This window comes from Euleptes europaea, chromosome 2, assembly GCF_029931775.1.
Source record: "Euleptes europaea isolate rEulEur1 chromosome 2, rEulEur1.hap1, whole genome shotgun sequence".
NCBI lineage: Eukaryota > Metazoa > Chordata > Lepidosauria > Squamata > Sphaerodactylidae > Euleptes > Euleptes europaea.
The window spans coordinates 129,931,590-129,955,480 of record NC_079313.1 but is presented as its reverse complement, the minus strand read 5'-3'; the positions used below and the strand labels follow the sequence as shown (position 1 = coordinate 129,955,480).

The 23,891-nt window shown below is 45.0% G+C and overlaps 1 protein-coding gene across 2 annotated transcripts in view; it reads right to left on the bottom strand.

The window, feature by feature from the left end:
• Window positions 1–307: 307 nt before the first annotated feature.
• The window catches only part of OSBPL2 (oxysterol binding protein like 2), a 104,890-nt gene continuing 81,306 nt past the window's right edge, over window positions 308–23,891 (bottom strand). For both annotated transcript variants that reach the window (XM_056844225.1, XM_056844224.1), the window contains exons 7-13: window positions 23,349–23,456; window positions 21,349–21,438; window positions 20,203–20,329; window positions 14,686–14,805; window positions 4,753–4,876; window positions 3,924–4,014; window positions 308–513 (exon numbers count right to left, since the gene is read on the bottom strand). In XM_056844225.1, coding sequence (XP_056700203.1) covers window positions 411–513; window positions 3,924–4,014; window positions 4,753–4,876; window positions 14,686–14,805; window positions 20,203–20,329; window positions 21,349–21,438; window positions 23,349–23,456 — 763 coding nt within the window. In that variant the 3' untranslated portion in view covers window positions 308–410. The remainder of the gene's footprint in view (window positions 514–3,923; window positions 4,015–4,752; window positions 4,877–14,685; window positions 14,806–20,202; window positions 20,330–21,348; window positions 21,439–23,348; window positions 23,457–23,891) is intronic.

Genomic DNA, 23,891 nt, shown 5'->3' with positions numbered 1-23,891 from the left:
CTAGATATCCTTTACTGCTGAAATACGGAATTTACGTAGCGGCCATCTGTACTGAATAAGTTAAAATTGGAATAAGGTGCTGAAAGTGATGTGGGTTTCAGCATTTTCGTTCTGGCCCAGAAGCAAGATAATAAAATATAAACTGACTAATGGGGAAAGCAAACAAACAAAAACCATGCAAACCACTTCCCTCTGAAACGCCGTAATTTCAGGCCGTCGCTTTATGGAAAGAAATAACAGCACTTGAATTATTTTGGCAATCAAAATTAAGTGACAAATCCTTAATCGGTGACTGATTGTTAAAATTTACTTTAGAAAAGGGTGGTTTCTGCTCTTGGCCAAGCCGGAGAGTCACCGGCATCAGCTGAGGTCTACCAACTCTGGGTGAAGGACCAACGGCGTTCAAGATTTCAGTATATATCTGGACAGTCAAAGAAGTTTCTGTCAAAGTATCCGCCTGAGTATAACCAGTCAGGAGTCCCAGTATATGGATTAGTACCATGATAAAACCACCTGTAAAAAAAGAAAAGAAAAAGGAAGGAGGTGGTAGTATAGGATATACTGTTAAGTGAAACAGCAATTAAATGAGGGAAAAACCCCACAACATACCACCAAGAATTATTTTAACCCTGATATATGCTTAAATAAAAAGGAGAATCAAGTTCCCTATGCCTACTATGATAACAGGACAATTAGTGATAAGATTACCATAATAATGATAATTAGTCATTTTCAAATTTTTTTTTTTTTTTTTTTTAAAGAGCAGCAAGGCCGTTAATAGGAATTTGAGTCTGAGATGCTATTTGTATTCAGGCGCTCTCTGGGGGACTCTGGTTTGAATTCCCTTGAAAAGTTCCACGCACATGAATCTAAGGATGGGATATAAGATGCTATGTCTATTCAATTTATTTTCAGGGTACATATGAACATATGAAGCTGCCTTATACAGAATCAGACCATAAGGGTCCATCAAAGTCAGTATGTCGACTCAGACTGGCAGCGGCTCTCCAGGGTCTCAGGCAGAGGTCTTTCACATCACCTACTTCCCTGGTCCCTTTAACTGGAGATGCCGGGGATTGAACCTGGGATCTTCTGCATGCCAAGCAGATGCTCTACCACTGAGCCACAGCCCCTCCCCTTACTCGAGTTTATAATTACCTGGTGTGTTAATTATTAACCCTGATGCAATTAATGTTTGTATAGACAGGGTGACCATTTTCAGGGAGACCAATGGTGGAAGTGTTGGATCATTACAGTTTGCTTGGCATATTAAAGCTTTGTCAATCTGAATGTAAAGTCCATAGAAATATGTTGTGTGCGAGTGTAATATTCTGGATGAGGGTAAGGCGATTTAACTGTGTTTGTATATTTAAAATGCACTAAGTGGATTTTGTTAATTTCATAAAAAAATAAAAGTTAAAAAAAAATCCATGCAAAGGAGGGGGGTTGATTTTTGACAATTTCCCCTCCCTCCCACAGCAGCCTTCCAAACCCCATGTGCTGCTCTTAGGGGTCCCGTGTCCCCCAGAAGCAGCATTTCGGTGGCATTTCAATCTGCAGAGGGAGTGGTAGGTGGGGAAGTTGTGCTTCTGTACACAAAATTCCTTCTGTGCGTGGAAATAGTTAGTCCATAGTTAAATTGTGGAACTCCATGCCCCAGAATGTGTGATGGCTGCCAACTTGGAAGGCTTGGAAGGCTATCCATGGCTACTAGTCAAAATGGATACTAGTCATGATGCATACCTATTCTCTCCAGGATCAGAGGAGCAGGCCTATTATGTTAGGTGCCGTGGAACACAGGCAGGACAAGGCTGCTGCAGTTGTCTTGTTTGTGGGCTTCCTAGAGGCACCTGATTGGCCACTGTGTGACTGGACTGCTGGACTTGATGGACCTTGGTTTGATTTAGCATGGCCTTTCCTATGATCTTATGTTCTTATGGCCTATATGGCCCTTTCCAACTCTATGATTCTGTGATAAACAGGGACTTTGTTGACTGTCCCTTAACTGTATTCTAAAAGGTACCATGTTGTGTTCATCATCATTATTCATATTATCCCGAGGCTCAGCCTCTTCCTCCATCGCATTCTTTGGTTGCCATTATGAAGCTTGGGAATTGTACTTAATCTGAAGTTAGCCAGCAATCAAATAAACAAATGAGAAACGTTTCATCCTTTTTCAGACCTGAAAGCGATTGGGTGCAGCAGCCCCTAATTCTTCCTGAATAGGAACACCAAAGTGGCTGTCAAAATGGGGAAACTGACTCATAGACAAAAGAGAATGATTGCTTTTGCTTCAGCGGGGATTCGTTGCATCGTTCCTTGTTTGCGCACCTGCACAAAAGAACCCTCCTGAACACACTCGGAGCAGGGATGGCATTGAGTGTGTTTAAAATTGTCTCCCTGACGTCTGGCAGATATTTTGGAAAACAATGATGATAATAAACAGTGCCTCTCTTTCTGTGGAAAAAAATCTCACTGAGAATTTTTTTTTACAAAATAGGCTCTGATATTAACTTCAGTAAGCAGCGGCAGCAACCCAATGAAAGCCGCCATTGAGGCGCTGAAAAGAACAGAACCATTATCTTTTCAACGGAGGGAGAGGCCAATTTGTACCATTGTTGCACTGAACTAAGTTAGCCTAATAAATATTTACGATGGAATGTTCCCATTTGGGTACCTCGGCCAGAAAAGAAACTATTTTCTGAAACGTCAAGATGGGGAGGAGAGAGAAATACATTGTTTGGTAAATGGATAATCAGTGGGATCGTTATATTGGACAGGAAGGCTGTAACCAAAACTGGGGACCTCTACTGCAGCATACCAGGTATCTTTCCACCTCCCCACCCCGTGCTGGACTCACTGTAAAAGTGGTTGTGGCTCAAAAACCTGGCTGTAGACAACTTTTCCTGCTACTAAAGTGTTTTGGTAAACATTAAATGGTAGTAGGGGAGGGAAGGCGGCATGGTATAGCCCGATCTCATCAGATCTTGGAAGCTAAGTGGGGTCAGTACTTGGAAGGGAAACTACCAAGGAAGACTCAGCAGAGAAAGGCAATGGAAAACCACCTCTGCTTCTCACCTGCCTTGAAAGCCCCTTGCTGGGGTTGCCATATGTCAGCTGTAACTTGAAGGTACTTTGCACATGCAAACAGTAGTACAGCTGGCAACCCCCGATCAGTCACAAAGAACTTCAGGGCAGAGCTTAGGTGGAAGCTGTTGTGGTGGTGGTTGAGTGAACCTGTTGTGGATGAAACCTCAACTCAGGAAAGTTAACCATACAATCAAGGATCATGGGTTGGATCCCATTTAGAATTTAAGAACATAAGAAAGGCCATGCTGGATCAGAGCAAGGCCCATCAAGTCCAGCAGTCTGTTCATACAGTGGACAACCAGTTGCTTCTAGGAAGCCCACATACAAGATGACAGCAGCAGCATTATCCTGCCTGTGTTCCACAGCGCCTACTATAATAGGCTTGATCTTCTGATCCTGGAGAGAATAGGTATGCATCGTGAATAGTATTCATTTTGACTAGTAGCCATGGATAGCCCTCTCCTCCATGAACATGTCCACTCCCTCTTAAAGCCAAGTTGGCAGCCATCACCCCCTCCTGGGGCAGGGAGTTCCACAATTTAACTATGCGTTGTGTGAAGAAATACTTCTTTTTATCTGTTTTATCTCTCACCCTCCTGCTTCAGCAGATGACCCTGCATTCTGACATCGAGAGGGAGAAAGGGAGAGAGGGGGGCCATCTAGTCCATCCCCCTGCTCAATGCAGGATCAGCCTAAAGCATCCCTGACAAGTGTTTGTTCAACTGCTGCCTGAAGACTGCCAGTGAGGGGGAGCTCAACACTATCCTTGAACACAAGGCATACCGCGTGAAGCTTAAATGGACACCCCCCCGATCCCTCTGCCGTTCAGTTACCTTGTCCGCCATTCGATTTCATCTTTTGCACGTTCCTTACGAGCAGCTCTCTGTTTCTCTTCTAGCCTCTCTTTTTCTTTGCTAGCCAGATCTAACAGACATTTCAATAGGATTGATTACTTCGTAAAATAAAAAGAAAAGTACACAGGAAAGGAAGGTAGAGAAACAAAAATCCAGACAGGTTTTAAGGACAGCGTTCTAAACATGCGCTCACGGCACAGAGCAAATGGTTTGTTTGGCTTTGCACTCACTCCCAGTTCAAAGGTTTTGAAAAGCAGAGGCATAAAAGCAAACTCAAATGCCATCCTAGCCAGATTAAAATTCCAAAAAACCCTACTGCCTCACTGCCTTCCTACAACACCCCCCTGGATCTTGGTCACTGAAAGGGGCTCGGGTTGGAACTCAGCCAAGCTTAGAGGAGAACATTTCATAAATGTAGAGCACGCCAACACAGCTCCCTACATGCTTCCATCCGGGGGAGCATCACACCAGAATATACTACAATAGCATACGCCTCAGGATAGAAGTGATGGGTACCAGAACATTGCCGTCCCTTCACTAGACACAGTTGCCTGGATTGGGCGGAAGTTAAGCCAACAGGGAGCTGTTCTAGTCCACGACATTTTAATATTTTGTAGCATTACTTCCGTTCTGTAGCTTGGATTGATTTTACGAGCTTGCTTGCTTGTGGCAGGCTAAAATATGAAAGACCCATTCTATTCTCTCTCAGTGAGCTCCCAGAAGGAGCGCGCAAGACGAAAGGAAAGAATTACTTAATGTTTCCAATACAGGTGCATGCGCACTCTCCCACCCATCTCCTTGCACATACCAATCTCTCCATTCTCCATGTGCCTGATATCCGGCCGCAATCGACAGTCTGTGGGAGCCAGTATTTCTTCCATGCCCTTTTCTAGCTCATTGAGAGCGACAGCAAAACTGGTGAAGTTGTACATCTTAAGAAGTAACAAAAACATGAATACGTCATCAGCCTTGCCTATAAAACTACTGTATTCTCACATCCACCACCACAAAAAATAATGGTCAGGTTTTTCTTCTAAGTAGGATAGCCAGTGCTGTGTTATGATGCCATACATACTTCGGACTATACCGGGGGGGAAACACTGGGGACAGAGAACAGTGCATGGTTTTCAAAATATCCTCAATGGGCTTAAATATGAACTTGATTCAAGATCTGCCATGAACTCATCAACCTTTTTTTTTGGCCAGCAAATGTTTTTGTTTGTTTTTTGCCAGCAAGTCACAGCTGATTTATGGTGATCCCATGGGGGTTTTCAAGGCAAGAGACGATCAGAGGTGTTTTGCCATTGCCTGCCTCTGCGTTGTGACCCTGGACTTACTTGGTGGTCTCCCATCCAAATACTAACCAGAGCTGACCCTGTTTAGCTTCCGAGATTGGGCTACTCAGGTGAAGGCAAACACTTTTTGGGGGGCAATCAAGTCACAGCCAACTTTCTGCGACCTCGTAGGGTTTTCAAGACAAGAGATGTTCACAGGTGGTTTGCCATTGACTTCCTCTGCATAGTGCCCCTGGTATTCCTTGGTGGTTTCCCATCCAAGACCTAACCAGGGCTGACCTAACTTAGCTTCCAAGATCTGACAAGATCAGGCTAGCCTGGGCTATCTAAACTGGGCTATCCAAACATTTACAAACTGGAGACTGTATGGAGATATAATTATATGCCTACCAATAGGTGGCACTATCATTCATTGAAACTTGGCCCTTCACACAAATTAATGCCTCAGGAGCTATTCCAAAATCTTGGAGACATACTATTATCATTCCAATCTTTAAAAAGGGTCAGCGCTCTGACCCAAGCTGTTATCGCCCAATCAGCCTTTTGTCTTGCTTAGGCAAATTGTATTCCTCCTACTTATTAAAGAGGCTGTTGGACTGGGTTGAGAGTAATGACATCCTTGGCTGGGAACAGATTGGCTTTAGAAGGGGTTGGTCTGTCACGGACCACTGTTTAGTGCTCTCCCATCTAGCAGAGAAATATTCCTCCCCCAGAAATGGCACCCTTTATGCGGGTTTTATGGATCTTAAGGGAGCTTTTGATACCATCCCGAGGGAGAGGCTATGGTTGAAACTATCACATTCTACTATGGATAGGAGGTTACTATAGCTTATTCAGCAATTTCATACTGACCTCACAGCTCAGGTTCGCTGTGGCAACCAAGGAGAACTAACCGAGCCCTTTGAACTGGCCAAGGGAGTTAGACAAGGTTGCCTCCTTGCTCCTCTCTTGTTTAACCTATACCTGAATGATATGACAACCACTTTCTCAGAGTTTTGCCACCCCCCAAAGCTTGCAAGTCATCCCACCCCGATTCTACTCTATGCTGACGATGCAGTTCTCCTGTCCCGCACAAGAATTGGTTTGAAAAGATCTTTGCAAACTTTTTCTGAGTACTGCTCTAGGGAAGGTCTTAAAATAAACCATCATAAATCTAAGATTATGATCTTCACTAAGAGGAGAAAATTGCCTCTTTTTCGCTGGGTATTAGATGGCTTTGAGGTTGACCAAGTCAAGGAGTTTGTTTACCTTGGCATTCTTTTTTCCCGTAACTTAAATTGGAATGCCCATCAAAAAGCAGTGTCCAACAAAATTAAACCTGGGGTTGGTGCTATTGTCAATTTTTTTCACACCAAAGGTGGGAAATATATTCCAGGGGCTATTCAGGTTTTTAACCTGAAAATTACCCCAATTATCCTCTTTGGTGTTGCCATCTGGATTACAGTCATCAATGAATCTATAGATCGTCCACTGCTTCAGTTCTTACGAAAACTTGTAAATGCCCCTCGATGTATTGCTGGCGTTACTCTTCGTTCCGAGTTTGGCCAAATGTCACTTGAAGCTAGGGCGTGGTTGGCCGCCTTTAAACTACACCTTAAACTGTGCTTTAGCACTGAGGGGTTCCTAGCTTCTCTGAAGCATGACCCTTTTAAATCCTCATGGCAAAAAATCTTAGATGAGAAACTGGCGTTGTTGGGCTTCTCGCAGGATATGTTATCAGATCTTGGGAAAACTGAAGCTTTTGCCAAAATTAAAAAGCGCATTAAAGAGCTTGATTATAACAGCACTACTTTTCGTGCTCGTCGTGTCTGTTCATCCCAGTTCTTCGGAATACCCCCTCCACGTGGTCTGCCTGCCTATACATATTATCTAACAACTCCTCGTCTCTGTAGAGCTTTTTGCTTGGCTAGATTGAATGCTAACCCTTCTATGGTAATGCAGGGCAGAATTCTGAATATACCATACTCTGACAGGATCTGCCCTTGCTCTTCTGGCTCTAATGACTCATTAGCCCATGCCCTTTTGGAATGCTGCTTTTACGAGGATCTTCGATCGCACTATATTTCCCCCCTTTTAATATACAAATCCAATGCCTCTGTGACTGACATAATGCCTTTTTTACTAAGTGATAGGGACCCCAAGGCTACATTGTCAGTGGCAAGATTTGTTTCAGTCCTTATATCCCTCCAACACTAGATATATGCTGCTCAAGATCAATTGATCAAGGAGCTTCTAAGGGATAAAAGGAAAGGAAACTTGGCCCTTTTTGCTCTGTGATATCTGCTCCTCATAGACCACTGAAAATACAGCTTCTGTCCAGACCAGTGTTCAAAGCTGACCTTGACAGTGTCACAGAAGTACACTTTTTAAGCCCACAAATCCCAAATAAAATAAGAAAAAGGGCACCATTTCTTGCACCATAAATCTATGGCTGTCATAGTTATCCAGTCTGAATAATCAAATCATGACTTCCACTGAAAGGAAATAGGGTTGCACCCTTTTGCCAAGCCACAAGTGGGCAGCACTTTGGGAAACACAACAAATATGATAAGTAAGCCTAGAAGGAAAAGAGAGACTTATGGTGTGTGTGTGTGAGTGTGTGTGTATGTGAGTGAGTGAGTAAACACATGAAGCTGCCTTCTACTGAATCAGCCCCTTGGTCCATCAAAGTCAGTATTGTCTGCTCAGACTGGCAGCAGCTCTCCAGGGTCTCAGGCTGAGGTCTTTCACATTACCTACTTGCCTAGTCCCTTTAACTGGAGATGCCGGGGATTGAACCTGGGACCTTCTGCACGCCAAGCCAGAGGCTCTACCACTGAGCCACAGTGTGTGTGTTAAAACTGGTTATATGTCTATGAATGTTATAACTTAGAACAGCTTATTTGTTGTATCTCATGCTATAGATATGACACAGACGAGAAAAGCAGAGCTTTGTGGAGTTCAATTAGGACTGAACTGTACCTAATTGAACTGAGTTCAATTAGGACTGAAGTCTGAGCCTTGAATAATGTTGGCAGCTGCCCTCTGGAAGCACGAGAACTTCCACCCCCACCTCCTGCTGCTCAGCTGGGCAGCAGGGGAGAAAATGGCAGGCAAAATGGGAGGTGAGCAATTGGCACCCCCTTCAGCATGATGACCTCACTTCTGGTGTGACACATCATCATGCTGGGGGTGCCAATTGTGCCTCCCCACCTTAAGTCCCCACCTCTCCCATATCTTGCTGGTTTGCCAGCCATGAAGCTGTCATTGAGAGACTTCTTTATTACTGTAACTGAGAAAATAAGAACACTTTTGACAATTGAGAGGATTGTACATCTAAATATTAAAGAGTGACAACTACTAAGAGTGAAGAGGTAGAATTAACCAGAAATTCATATGTGAAAATCTGGAGAACATTATGTTTTCTGAATATAAAGGGGCAGGAAAACAAACTGATCAGGCTGCAAAGGCCAAATACTCCAATTGTACGGGAACAAAAGAATGGAAACAGCAGACAAATCTATGTGAATTGCTGGTTACGGTTTATCAATTTCTGAGAATAGTAAACACACTAAGGTCACAGAAGTACTAGATGTGTTTATGACAGCTGTACAGGAATTGTGAAACTGTGATTGCATGGGTTGACAAAAGCTAATAGCACAAAAGCAATTGTGTAAGTCCAATGTCCCTCTGATTACCCAAAAGGCTATGCTTAGGATCATGGACAAAAGCCACGTGGAATGGGGGCTGTAAAAAGGAGGGGAAATGGCTGAGATTGAGTGAAAATGCTGGATGGATCCAACCTAACTACGTTTATTGCATGCCTTTGTTCTATCGTGCGATGCAGGGTGGATTACCCAAGATTCTCAAAAGATCTTCAACTCAGGCCATGACCAAATCCAGACTTACTTAGCTCCAGTAAGACTGCTGCTTTCCAATCATACCTGGGAACCATGTTTAACTCCTGTAGTGAGTGAGAAATGCCTTTCTGACCCAAGGTCACCCAGTGTGCTTCCATGGCATGAGTGGGGATTCGAATCTGGGTCTCCCAGATACTAGTCCGACACTCTTACCCAGTACACCACACTGGCTCTCTATTACAAGTTTCACACTGAAAATGAAAGATCACAGAACAGAAAGACAATTTTTCTTTAGGTCCCAATCTTTGCAAAGGCACTGAATATGCAAGGAGAGGAAGCAATTTGTGAGACAACTCAATCTCAAAGTACATGCCGGACTAGGGTATCACAGTTCTCAGAGGAGACTTATTCGGGTCAGGAAGATTCTGGAATATTTTGATAAATTCAACATAGTCCAGGAGGTAACAGACTGTATTTGTCATTTTATCACAAGCATTTAAAAAAAGAAACACATATCTGTATAGAGCTTAAAAAGATAAATGAGGCTATGGAGAAAGAAAAATATGTATTTCCAATACTAGACAACCATCTTTCAAAAGTGACAGCAGCCAGAATGGTCTCAAAATTGCATGCCTCGAGAGGTTTTGGCAAACCCCGTCCACAGACCAGAGTGACAAACTGATTACAATTATTATACCACTTGGGAGAATGTTTCGACATTTGCCATTTGGGATCATGAATGTTCCTGAGTTCTTTCAGAGAAAAATTGTGCGGCTGCTCAGAAATGTGAAAGGAACCACTGTCTTTCTACGGCACTTCTTAACATACCCTGTGACTCAGGAAGACGCCTGCCAGCTGGAAGAGGCTCTCAAGGATTGCAACGGAGCAGCATCCAACAACAGGCTTAATTAGATCCGATCGGCTACTCAAAAGGATACAGAAGTATAGAACTTCAAGAAGTCTTGCCGTACAGTAGGGCTGGATGAGCCACGTATTTTTTAGAATGACACTGCTGAACACGGTCAACTATGCTGAGCCACAAACAATGGGAAAGACATACTGGATTTTCTCCATCAAGGATATAGTGGTCTAAGCCATGTATATGACAAAAAGATAGTGTGGTGTCCTGTGGTGACATTAAGGTTCTTTGTCTACACATCTCTCCTCCTTTCAGACCGCTCCAATGAAACCACTTCCAAAGTGGCCAAATCCTGTGCGGAGACCATTGTCCATAAGAAAGCAGATATTCTTAAGTGTAAGGAAGTATCACTGGCAACCAAGTTAATTCATGCCATCGTATTCCCTATTGCTACATATGGGTGTGAAAGCTGGACGGTGAAGAAAGTTGATAGGAAGAAAGTAGATTCCTTTGAAATGCAGTGTTAGAGGAGAGTGTTACAGATACCGTGGACTGCCAAAAAAAAACAACAACAAATCAGTGGGTTATAGATCAAATCAAGCCTGAACTGACGGTAGAAACTAAAATGACTAAACTGAGGCTGTTGTACTTTAGTCGCATTATGAGAAGACAAGAGTCACTGGAAAAGACAATCATGCTAGGAAAAGTTGAAGGCTGCAGGAAAAGAGGAAGACCCAACAAGAGATGGGTCTTATAAAGGAAGTCACGGCCCTCAATTTACAAGACTTGAGCAAGGCTGTTAAAGATAGGACATTTTGGAGGACATTAATTCATAGGGTTGCCATAAGTCGGAATCGACTTGACGACACAACACACACACATATTAATTTTATACTTGTATGTAAACAGTGTTGTTAAACTGATGGTGACTGATCTCTTGATAGCAATAAATGTGGGTGATGATAACAGTTCTTTGAGGATATAACAACAAAAGGTGCTGAGGACCCCCAAAAGCAAAGGAGAAGAATTTTTTTCAGTGCCACCAGCCATGGGATACTTTGGATCAAAAGGTACCTGCAGCTCCCCATCTCTTCCTGCCCATTCAGGCCTTAGGACAGCAGCCAGTTTGATGGGGGGGGGGGGGGAGAGGAAAGAAAACAAGAAACAAGAACTTCCCTGGATGGGAAGTTAACACTTTCCTTGCTTCCCTGAAGTAACAGTGCTGGGTAAAGGTAGCCCCCAGTGCAAGCACCGGGTCATTCCTGACCCATGGGATGACGTCACATCCCGACGTTTACTAGGCAGACTATGTTTACGGGGGGTTTTGCCAGTGCCTTCCCCAGTCATCTACACTTTTCCTCCAGCAAGCCGGGTGCTCATTTTACCGTCCTCGGAAGGATGGAAGGCTGGGTCAAACTCGAGCCGGCTACCTGAAACTGACTCCTGTCGGGATCGAAATATCATGAGCAAAGCTTTTGACTGCAGTACTGCAGCTTACCACTCTGCGCCACGGGGCTAGTAACAGCGCTGAGTGGACTGCAATTCATATGTAGAGAGTTAATTAAGAAAACAGCAACTCATTCAAAATTACGGATTTCGGATGAGGCTAGCAGTTCATCACATGCCTTCGGAGGCCGCTGCTTCTTAATCGTCAGGGAGTTATTTTGCTACGTGTACCGAGACGGCCCCTTTGCTTATCTGCCACAGGGCTGCTTGCACGACTGAAGGACGAATTTATCTGTTTTGGTATTCCGGAAAAGCTTGTGAGTGATAATCCACTTAATCCACCTGAATTTGTTTCAGACCCCTCTTATTGCTGAAACATTAATACTAATGCTCATCACCTCCACACAAATGGAAAGAGAAACGTGCAAGCTGCAAAAAACAACAACACCCTCCTCCTAAGACAGGGTCCACATGCAACTTTGCTGTGCTACAAGTGTATGGAATAAATAATATTTGGATACAGGCCAGCAGAATTGCCAATGGGAAGACAAATCCCCACGTCTGTTCCAAGCCTACAGAAGAACCTCACTTCAAACAGGGGACTTCATGACAAAACTTGAAAGCAGCTATGAACATTTCTATAACCAGCAGTATTCATGTGGGAGGAGGGGACCCAAGGCAGGTGACAAAGTTAAAACACTCAATTATAAATAATAGAACAATATCTAGTCAACAACAAAAGCACAAAAGTTCAAACAAGATCCCAGCAAAGGAAGTCGGCAAAGGCTTAGACCAGGGGTCCCCACCTGTGAGCACCTTTAGAGTTTTGAGAAGAGGTTGTGAGAGCACCACCCCAAAATGGCTGCCCCAGGGAAAGGAGCCAAACGGAATACCTCACTCCTCACACCCCCTGGGAAGGAGGAGAGCCTAGAGGGGGAACGGACCTCCGCACTAAGGAAAGACCAAGTGCTTACCAGTCCTCCTGATCCTCCAGTGGAAAGCTCTTTCATTTAAACGGCAGCAGCCAGTCACAAGCCCTCCCTTACAATGGCCCCACCCACTTTCCGAAAAGGTCAGTGAGTGTCCAGGGAAGTACTGGCAAGTACAGGGAAGTACAGATTGGGGAACGTTGATTTAGATAACATAACATCCTCATTACAGACCACTGACTAAAATTCCATTCAACAGATGGTGGCAAAAAGACAAGGAGATCCCAGCTGCTATAGAAGCAATGAAACACAACCCAGATCACACTCTCTCAAGACTTCACGTAGAGAATTTGGAAGAAATCAACATCTTAGTTTTGGGTCTGGGGATTGCTCCTTCTCAACAACAAGACGACAGTGATGTTAGTAATCTTACACTTATTTAGTCAATTTTTAATCCTAGGCAGAGTTACGCCACTATAAATCTATTGAAATCAGTAGGCTTAGACTGCAGTAACTCCCCATAGGATTGCAGTCAAGCAACTCAAGTGGCAGCTGTTTACACTATTGCTGTATTGTTTAACTATTACTGATTATAAATAAAAAGGTGGATATATGAGAAATCATGATGTGATGTTAATCACTAACATTAAGTTACAGTTTGTATCAAGCTGGGTGTTTTCTTTTGCTCCTTGATTCATTTAGCAGAAAAATACGGTTACCATCCTGATGGATATTCTTTAAACCTTCTACAGCAAAGATAATAATTCTGATCTACCATATTATTTCTTATCACCAGTAACACATAATTTGGGGTTAATGACAGTGTTTCTCTCATTCCAAGCTGGTAAGTTAAAATAAAAATGGCAAAAGTCCGATTCTGTCTCTCTCACTCAGATGAAGAATTGTTGGTTTTTATATGCCGACTTACTCTACCACTTAAGGAAGACTCAAACCAGCTTACAATCACCTTCCCTTCCCCTTCCCACAACAGACACCCTGTGAAGTAGGTGGGGCTGAGAGAACTCTAAGAGAGCTGTGACTAGCCCAAGGTCACCCAGCTGGCTTTGTGTGTAGGAGTGGGGAAACCTACCCGGTTCACCAGATTAGCCTCCACCGCTCATGCGGAGGAATGCGGAATCAAACCCGGTTCTCCAGATCACAGTCCGCCACTCCAAACCACCGCTCTTAACCACTACACCACACTCACTCTCACACACACACACACACACACACACACACACACACACACACTGAATTGGTATTCTGTTTTCAAGACTAACAGGTAGGAAATCTTGTGTTTGTTCCTAATTTTATAAAGCAGAGTTGCCAACAAGCCAGTTTTCTACCAGGCATCCCATCCTGGCCAGCGGATACATTTTATTTGACCTTATAATGAAGAAATGGGTATGGGGGGGGGCGTCTCTTATTGTTTAGGTATTTACTACATGTATACTACGGGGGAAGGGAATATCCCCGGAATGGTTCTGTGTGCATGCAGCAACTCAAGAAACAGCAAGGAAGCTCAAGCAGCAGTAACCATCACACACACACATACACACCTGTCCTGCTATGTACGATTGGGGGTAATGCTGACCTGACCAAACCCACTGACCAACTTCAACCCCACAAGTGGCCAAAGCAGCCATAGCAAGGCAGCCAGGGCCTTACCCCCAAACCAGTGAAGCCAAGCAACCACGGCAGCAATGAACGAGCAACGTGCCTGCTTATCTAGATCCTGACTTTTTAGATCTCGTTTGTGCTTGTGACACAGTGATAGCTGGGGCTGTGTCCAATTGATCTGTGTTGGCCTATTCCCCTTTATGGATATTCTGCTTGGTGCCAGTGGCGTGTGGACTCTGGTATTTCTACCATTTGGCCAAGTACACAGGTTCTACTCTACAAGATTCCACTCCTCTGGGTGCGTGGCTGCCTCCACTTTAGTGCTGGTTACTATCCCCTTGACCCGGCCAAGTTCCACTCTTGGTCCCACCTAGGTATCAGACTTCAGGTGTTTACCAACTGGAATCTCTAACTTAAACCAAGCCCTGATCTGGATGGCCCAGGCTAGCCTGATCTCATCAGATCTCAGAAGCTAAGCAGGGTCAGCTCTGGCTAGTACTTGGATGAGAGACCACCAAGGAATATCAGGGTTGCTATGCAGAGGAAGGCAATGGCAAACCACCTCTGTTGGTCGCTTGCCTTGAAAACCCCATAAGGGGTTGCCGTAAGTCAGCTGCTATTTGACGGCACTTTACACACACACACACACACCTCAGACCAAAAGAGAAACAGAGGTACCACTGAACCGCACTACTTGGATTCTGCTCCACCATGAACCCCGGCACCTACCACAATAACTACTGAGCCACTTACCTGGGATGAATTGGGTGGTCTTGAACTTATCCTCCAAAGTAGTTTACTGCCAGGTATGACTTGCACCGTCTCCTGGATCTCAGGCATATCATCAGCTTCGTCATTTTCAGCATCCTCACTCTGATACAAAGACATGATAGTTCACAGTAAATTAACTGGAGAATTATCCCAGTGAAGGACCTCACATTTGAAATTCTTGGCATCTCTTTCAGGATCCTTTTCAGTTGCACAGTGGCAACATCATTTATTATTTCTCCCATGTTCATCTCTTTCCATTCCCAGTCTGACCCTATTCACTACAATCACCAAACCTATTTTCCACAGGGGTTACATGGAAGCTGGAGGTTAAGAATCTCACCACTGTGAAGTCTACCCCCTGGCCATGGTTTCTTTGCAGTCCACCTGAGGGGCTCCTTATTCTTTACTGCCCCACAGTAGCAGCAGTGACTAGACACTCCAGCTGCCAGGAAACATTCCCAAGCAAAAGGCAGAAGGGAGCTGATTTAACAGTTGTGACAGACGGCGGCATAATCATGAGTTGTCCTGCTCATAGAGCCTTACGTGCCAGGAGATTCAAAAAGGGGAAGAAACCCTGAGAATACTACAAGCAGCAGTTGAGAGAGACGGTTAAAGAAACTTCTAGTTGATAACTGACTGTTGAAGCTGACCATTGAGGCTGGCAGTTGGAGTGAGAGGGACACATTTGTTTAGGATGAAGAAGGATCCTTTGTGTGAGGGAAGTTATTTGAGTGTCCTTCCCTAAGGGAAAAGGCTCCTACGTGAAGGCTCCTAACCAGTTTTAAGGAAGAAAACTGGAGGAAATTGTGTGTTTGTTCCTAACTCCTCCATCTTAAGAAACATTGTTTCAAGAAGCTTAGGTTTATTCAGCTAAGCAGTGACTGCCAAGTGAAATCTATCTCAGTATTTATCAAAAGTATCAACACCTGTCTGTAAACTATATCAGACACATCCTGATAACAAAATATCTATTGTTTGTAAATATCTCAAGTTTCCTCATTCCTTTGTATTGTTACCAGCCAAGTTAATGTTCTGAAACCTCTTTGCTAACTTGATTTTTCCATTCCCCCCCCCAAAGAGACAAATAAAACAGTTTTGAGTTTTTATTTCAATAAACCTCTGTTGTGCCATATTTCTGACTTTTATATGAAGAAAGAGTTTTGGGCAATTCCCAAGCATCTTAAGTGTGGGACATTCTAAGTTTCAGGAGGGAGTGGTGGTTGGGGAGGAAAAATAATTAAAACAAAAGGAGACCCGTTATAACAGTATCAGGGAGACATCAAAAACCCCTAGTGTATCATAATCCACAGGCTGCATTTAGCACACAGTTAGGGTTGCCATGTCTGTTTGAGCTGTTATTTATTGTATAACCATACTTCTTTGTGAAGATAACAAGGAATTTTGTCTTGTGCAAATAACAAGTAAAGAAACTTAAAACATAAGAAAATGTGTGATTGCAGAAAAATACATGCATAGGCCAGGGGTCTGCAAACTGCGGCTCCCGAGCCGCATGGGGCTCTTTGGCCCATTGAGTGCGGCTCTCCGAACTTGGTTCGGAGCCCCTTCTCTTGCGCCCGCTCACGCCGGCAGCCGGGCTGCGGAGCCGGTGCGCCAGAGAGAGAGAGAGAGAGAGAGAGAGAGAGAGAGAGAGAGAGAGAGAGAGAGAGAGAGAGAGAGAGAGCGCAGGCGAGAGGGCGCGCTGTCTCTCCCCCACCCCCCCGTCGTGGAGAATAGCCAGGTCCCCCTTTCCCTTGCCCTCAATGGTTTGGAGGCTAAAGCCTTCCCTCCCCTCTAGCCGCACGATTGCTGGGCGGGCGGCTCGGCGGTTCCTGCCCCCCCCCCCGCCTGCCTATCAGCTGTTGGGCGGGGCGGGCTTCCTTTGGTAGACCTGGCCTCCGGCTGAGTCCCATTGGGAGGCCATGTCTACCCACTGGCTTTCTTGGCGGTAGACCTGTACTCCGAGGAGGGGAAAAAGTCCCCCTTCAGAGGCCAGGTCTACCAATTGGCTTCTATGGGCCTCCGGAGGCCAGGTCTACTGCCAAGAAAGCCAATGGGTAGACCTGGCCTCCCAATGGGACACAGCCGGAGGCCAGGTCTACCAATAGGCTTTTATGGTGGTAGACCAGGCCTCCAGACATAAATTGTACCTACCTATATAGTTTAAGTTTAAGAAATTTGGCTCTCAAAAGAAATCTCAATCGTTGTACTGTTGATATTTGGCTCTTTTGACTAATTAGTTTGCCGACCCCTGGACTAGGCAATTAAGTAAACTTTGCCTTTTTGGAAATATTGAACTTATTGTATTATTGATGTTTTAGGCAGTAACTTTGATTTCCAATACTTGATTACAGCTTTATGTTTGTTTATATTGATTGATGTCTCCTGTTATGGCTGGAGGCTTCTCACCGATAGTCTCTACAGCCCAGTGGCAGGAGAAGAAAAATAAAAAATAGCCGCCACCGGCATGTCACTTCTGGGTACAATCTGGAAGTGATAATCGACAGCTCTATGAATCACCAGAAACAATACGGTTTTACCATAGAGTTTCTGGCAATTCCTAGAGCTACTCATTTTCACTTTCAGGTTGTACTCGGATGTGACATGGTGACTTCAATGACATCACACGCTCCCATGTCCCTGCTCCCAACTCTCTGGCTGGCTTCCCTATACACAGTACAGCATACTGCATCACCCTATGTTTTGAGCTTTGCTTTAAAAAAAAAAAACATTATTATTCAGTGTCAAGCAACTGTTATCTAAATTATTTTTCTCCTTCAATGCTCCAATATCAAGGAGGCTGGTTACAGAAAAGTTATTTATTCACAATCTTTGCTGAAGTAACGAGAAAAATACTTTCTCTGTAAACATCAAATTTACAGCTGGAACCTCCCCAAACACAGACTCGGCAAGAAAGGAGATTTGATTTTTGCTCCACTAAAAAGCCAGGCGTTCAGAGATCAGCAGCATTCACAACAAGCGGGAGGCCAAATGAAAAACTTTTTGATGGTTCACAAAGGGAATCCATTAGAGTGTCTATTAAAAGTCTGCACAGGAAATGTTTGAGCTTAACAGCAGAATCCCAATTTACAGTTCTCCCAACTTAAAACAGAAAAGTCCCAGCACATAGAGATACCAATCCTATCAAGCGCATCTCAAGACAGTAAGATGTGAATCAATCTCAGTAACAGCAGCTACTAAATGTGAACTGAGACGTCTCCAGTACTCATTCCTGAAAGCCAAAGAGTATCTTCACCTCCCGCTGAAATCAGTGGGGTTGACAGAACATAGCAATTTGACGGATTTGGACCATTGTCATAAAAGTAATCGACAATGCCAGCAGCATCTATGCCCAGCTCATACTGCCCTGCTTTGATTTCTCAGTGTGTTTTCTTCTTCAGAAGATACCTTCCTCAAGATAGAACACAGCCCTTACTTGCCCCTAGTACAATTTTTTAAAATTTATTTTCAGATATCCGTATCCTACAGTCTCAATAAAAATTCTTCTGAGGCTGCTTACAGATTGGATCGAGACTAACATTTCCAGTGGTACAAGCATTCCTATTCATGAAGCATGATTCCCACACACACATACATGCACCTTCCCGCAGCAGCCCAAAATGCCCTCCCCCCTGGAATCGTGTTTCTGGAAGAGAGGAGACACCCAGAAACAGGGTTGGGATGGGGGTTATTTCGGGCTGCCACGAGAGGGGAGAGGAGTCAAGAAAATCACACTCCACAGGCAAAAATGTTTGCATCCATGGAAGCGTCTAGTCTGGATCCAAGTCCAGTATCTGTTAATCAAATAAGAATAACGAGAAGAGGAGATATTACAGTAATTCAAAGTAGCAATAAAAACCAGGCAAAAGTAAGTAGAGCAGCAATACTGCAGGTTGTTAAAAAAACAAATGAACAAAAAACAGCAAAAACAGGAAAGATTAAAAGCAGGCAGTAAGAAATAGGGACCAACAAAAAGCCAGTGCAGCGACAGTGACTTAAAGAGATCCCAAGTCAGGTACAATAATTGATTATAGCAAAGAGAATATTTTCTATCGGAACAAGATACTTTATTTAATCAATTAGAGAAATAATTGTGGTAATCAAGTTGTAATTCCTTTTTACGTTGAAACATTATTACTATTTTCTACTAATGTACTTTATCTGCAGAGGGTCCCCTATCCTTTCCCTTCTTTCCTTTTGTATCCCCCCTTTTGAAATAAATATTTTTTAAAAAATGAGAGATCCCAAGTTTTTTGTGAAGTGTCTACGTCAGAAGCCTACAACACAACAGATACCAGGAAAATGACTGTAGGGAGTAAGTAACCTTTTCTCCTTTTTTTCAAGCCCATCTGATCAAAGATCTTGAGTGCAACATACATAAGATAAAAACAAATTTTATTCCATTGTAGAATGTTAAAATATTATAGACAATATAACTTTAAAATCGTAGGGTTCATAAATCATTTTACAATTACAAGGGGAGGAAGTAACAGCGTCATCACTGCCAAAGAAAAAGTCTCTCTCTCTCTCTCTCTCCCTCAACAATATCATAACAATGAATAAATACTTTTTAAAACCTATAACACGCCCTCGTAGTTTAACAATTTAAAACCCAGAAATCTATTGGCGTCATTAATATTGGCACTGGTGGCATCACAGCCAGGTGAAAGAATGGAGCAGGTGGATGAAGAAGAAGGAGGAGAAGGAGTTGGCTTTTATACCCCGCTTTTCTCTACCTTTAAGGAGTCTCCATGTAGATTACAATCACCTTCCCTTCCCCTCCCCACAACAGACACCCTGAGAGGTAGGTGGGGCTGAGAGAGCTGTGACTAGCCCAAGGTCACCCAGCAGGCTGCATGTGGAGGATTGGGGAAATCAAACCCGGTTCTCCAGATTAGAGTCCACCGCTCTTAACCACTACACCACGCTGGTAAAGATGGAAGAGGGAGGCCAGTTATGGTAAGCCATCGCTGCCCTCAACCATAGGCCTGGCGGAACATCTCTGTCTTACAAGCCCAGTGGAATTGAGCGAAATCCCGCAGGGCCCAGTTGTTATTCTTCAGAACATTCCACCAAGCTGGAGCCAGAGCTGAGAAGGCTCTGGCCCTGGTCGAGGACAGCCGGATATTTCTCGGGCCTGGGACCACTAACAGGTTATCACTAGATGAGCGTAATGCTCTTTGAGGGGTGTATCAGGAGAGGCAGTCCCATAGGTCCCAAACCGTTTAGGGCTCTGAAGGTATACCGATGGCACCTTGTGCCAAATCCCCACTCAATCTCTCCCAGCTATTCAAAGCAGATGGGAAACAGCTCAGGGAACAAGATGGAATCCTGAGGGAGCACAGCATAAAGGCCATGGAATTAAGCAGCTATCCTTCAGCACCCGCCTTCTTGAACCAACCATCCACAAGAGAACCACAAGAGAGCCATGTTCCCATTCCCATCTCAGCCAATCTTTCCAAAAGGATGAAGTGGTAGATAGGATTTTTAAAAAAACATTACCGGTTTGGGTTTCTTGTGGTCGCCACCACCTCGCCTTTCATTCTTTTTGGCGCTTTCGTAAGTCAAAGGGTCAATACACCATAAGCATTCCGTCCACTTGCCATAGATCACTGAGAGCTTCTTCTTACTGTTTATTGGGAGGGAAATTCACTTCTTTAATGTCCGCAGAATTTCTAAGATTCACCAAAGTAGGGGGGGAATTGCAGATTACTTTTAACATGAGGCTGCTGCTTCCACACACACACACACACACGTAACATGGAGGATCACTCACTCCGTTCTCACATCATTCAGTGTTTTTCTCCATCTCCACTATCCAGTGGAGTTGAACTGGGGTAGGAAAATGCATGCCATGAGGACAGAGGTTAAGTGATCCTACATGTTATCCTGTCGTTGGCAGAGGGAAGAGGAATTGGGCAGATTGCAACATTTAGATCCACGTTTAGACCACACATTCTTTAAAAAAAAGCAGTAGCGCTGCATTTAAAAAAAACAAAATTGCCGACTCTTAAATGCACATAGGAAAAAAAGTGAGTTTATTCCTGAATATACCACTGTTTAGATACGGAGCAACATTTTTCCAATCACAAATACACATAATAAGGTTTCAGAATTAAAGCCTAAGTACAGGGTAGCTCATTCCTGCAGTTTCAGTGTTAGAGTGAGAAAAGGACGCCTTAAGAAAACTGAAAGCGCAACTTTGCTAGGTAGGCAGTTTCATATTTGTTTATACCCAGGCTACTGTTACTAACATCAAGATCAAAACTTTAAGCTTAAGCTAGTGGCGACAGGAATATCCTAAACCTATTAACATAATGTTGGCAAAGAAAAGAAATGTGAGTGGGGAAGAGAACCAACATAAAGTTAACGGTCATAAGAGCATAAGAAGAGCCCTCTTGGATGAGACCAGTGGTCCATCCAGTCCAGCATCCTGTTTCACAGTAGCCTACCAGCTACTCTGGAGGGCCTGCAAGAGGGCACAGAGGCTGAGGCCTTCCCCTGAGGTTGCCTCCTGGGGCTGGTATTCAGAGGTTTTCTGCCTCTGAACATGGAGCCAGGCACACAGGTCTGCCACTCCCATCTGGTACAGCTCAAAACCACTGAAACGTAATAGAGAGCAAGTCCATAAATGAACATCCCACTTACTTCTTGTCTTGAATATAGCCCTCTATTCTGTGAAGCTCTTTACCGAACAATCCACACGGTTTGAAGTTAAGGATGCATTTATCTCCAGTACTGTGAAACAAGGTGGAGTTAACAGGTTAGAATGCTAGAATACCCGTGCTGAATTCTCATCATCTTCCTGAACAAGCTCTACTGATTTGTAACCTGTAATCACTCACAAGGAGTTTCAAAATCACCTTGAGATGCATGACAGAAAGAAGAGCTGGTTTTTATATGCTGACTTTCTCTATCTTTTAAGGGGAATCAAACTGGCTTACAATCTCCTTTCCTTCCTCTCCCCATAACAGACACCTTGTGAGGTAGGTGGGGCTGAGAGAGTTTGGAGAAAACTGGGACTAGGCCAAGGCCACCCAGCTGACTTCATGTGGAGGAATGGGGAAACCAACCCGGTTCACCAGATTAGAGTCCACCACTCTTAACCACTGCACTATGCTGCTCTCCAGAAATAGGGGCTATGGGGAGCAACACACACACAAAAATGACATCATGGGTCACTGTGCCATAAAGCCACAATGATGCACAAAACATTTTTCTAGATTGAGGCTACTATAGTGTGAAGAGATACCACAGATTCTCCCTAAAAGAGTTATTTCAGCACTTGTGGGTTTAAGAAACAGCTTGGAGTTTTGGTACCAGAGCTGCTATCTAGAAGGAGAAACAACTGCAACACAGTCGTGTATCGGGACTAGTTCACTTCTGAAGCTTTTGTACCAAATTTGGAGAGCCAGTGTGGTGTAGTGGTTAGAGTACTGTACTGTGAGATCCAGGTTCAAATCCCCACTCATGCCATGGAAGCTCCTTGGTGGTATGACAATTTACGTATATACTCGTGTATAAGCCGAGTTTTTCAGCCCAAAAAAAGGGCTGAAAAAGCCGGCCTCGGCTTATACACGGGTCAATACGGTAGAAGGGGGAAGGAGGGAGGAGGGAGGAGGGAGGAGGGAGGAGGGAGGGGGGAACTTACCGCCGCCGCCGAGCCACCGCCATTTTCTCCCGGCGGGAGGGGTCTTGGGCAGCCTCTCTGCAGCCGCAGAAAGGCTGCCCTGGCCCCCCCGGCCCCCGCCGCCATTTTCCCCCGCCGGGAGGGGCCCTGGGCAGCCTCTCTGAAGCCGCAGAAAGGCTGCCCTGGCCCCCCCGGCCCCCGCCGCCATTTTCCCCCGCCGGGAGGGGCCCTGGGCAGCCTCTCTGAAGCCGCAGAGAAGCTGCCCTGGCCCCCCCCGGCACCCGCCGCCATTTTCCCCCGCCAGGAGGGGCCCTGGGCAGCCTCTCTGCAGCCGCAGGGAAGCTGCCCTGGCCCCCCCGGCCCCCGCCGCCATTTTCCCCCGCCGGGAGGGGCCCTGGGCAGCCTCTCTGCAGTCGCAGGGAAGCTGCCCTGGCCCCCCCCGGCTCCCGCCGCCATTTCCCCCCACCGGGAGGGGCCCTGGGCAGCCTCTCTGCAGTCGCAGGAAGGCTGCCCTGGCCCTCCCCGGCCCCCGCCGCATTTTCCCCGCCGGGAGGGGCCATGGGAGGCCCCTGCCCATCGCGCCGCTACCGCCCACGCGCCTGGGCGCCTTCCTCCAGCCGGCAGCGGCCTGGAGGGGCCTCCTGCCGGCCCAGGAAGGACTCGCCGCCACCGCTTCGCCGCCTCTCCAGGTAAGTAGTGGGTTCAGGGGCTTTTCCCCCTCCCCCCCTTGGATGGCACTGGGGTCGGGAGGGCCTGGGAGGCGGCGGGAGGGCGACCTGGGGCAGGGGCCCTGCGCTCTAAAATGGCGGCCGCCAACACAAAAAGACTTTGCTCGTGTAACACGAAGAAAACGGATACTCTCTCTCACATGATGCTGGAGTGTCCCCATTTCAAACTCCAATGTGACCAATGGATTACTCCTATTTTAACGAAACCACCTGCCACCATGACAGGTGATAAAATAATTCCCTTTTTGCTGGAGGATAGAGATCCAAGTATAATTATAGATTAAAATTACCTGTGATTTACAATTTCTACTGTTCCATATTGTTCTATCCAGAGCTTGCCAATAATTACATTATGTACACAGCAGGTAGGGTTAGTCCACGTATAAGCTTCATTGTGTCTGTGAAAAAGACAAAAAGAGGGAGGGAAAAGAGCAGGTCAGATCAGATGCCAAGCAAAGAAGAATCAATCAAATTAGAGGGAATCTGAAACGGATTAGATTCTGAGTGCTTCAAATCCTCTCCTAATGAATAGTTCCGGTTTGTGGAAATCTCTCTGAAGCATTCAGCCCTTAGCCTTATGAATTGTGAAATACGTTGTGTGCTGGTGGAAGGTTAATAAGCAATTAAATGGAAGAAAGGAGGCGGTGGTTCTCCTATACATCTGAAGTTATTAAATAATCCGGCACTGATTGCCATCCGGCTTCTCAGTGAAAATGTCTGCTTGCTTTCGGAAGATACTAACAGGTTTCATACTTATGCAAACCTTCTGCAGCCAAATGTGTGTGTGTGTGTTAAGTGCCGTCAAGTTGCTTCCGACTCATGGCGACCCTATA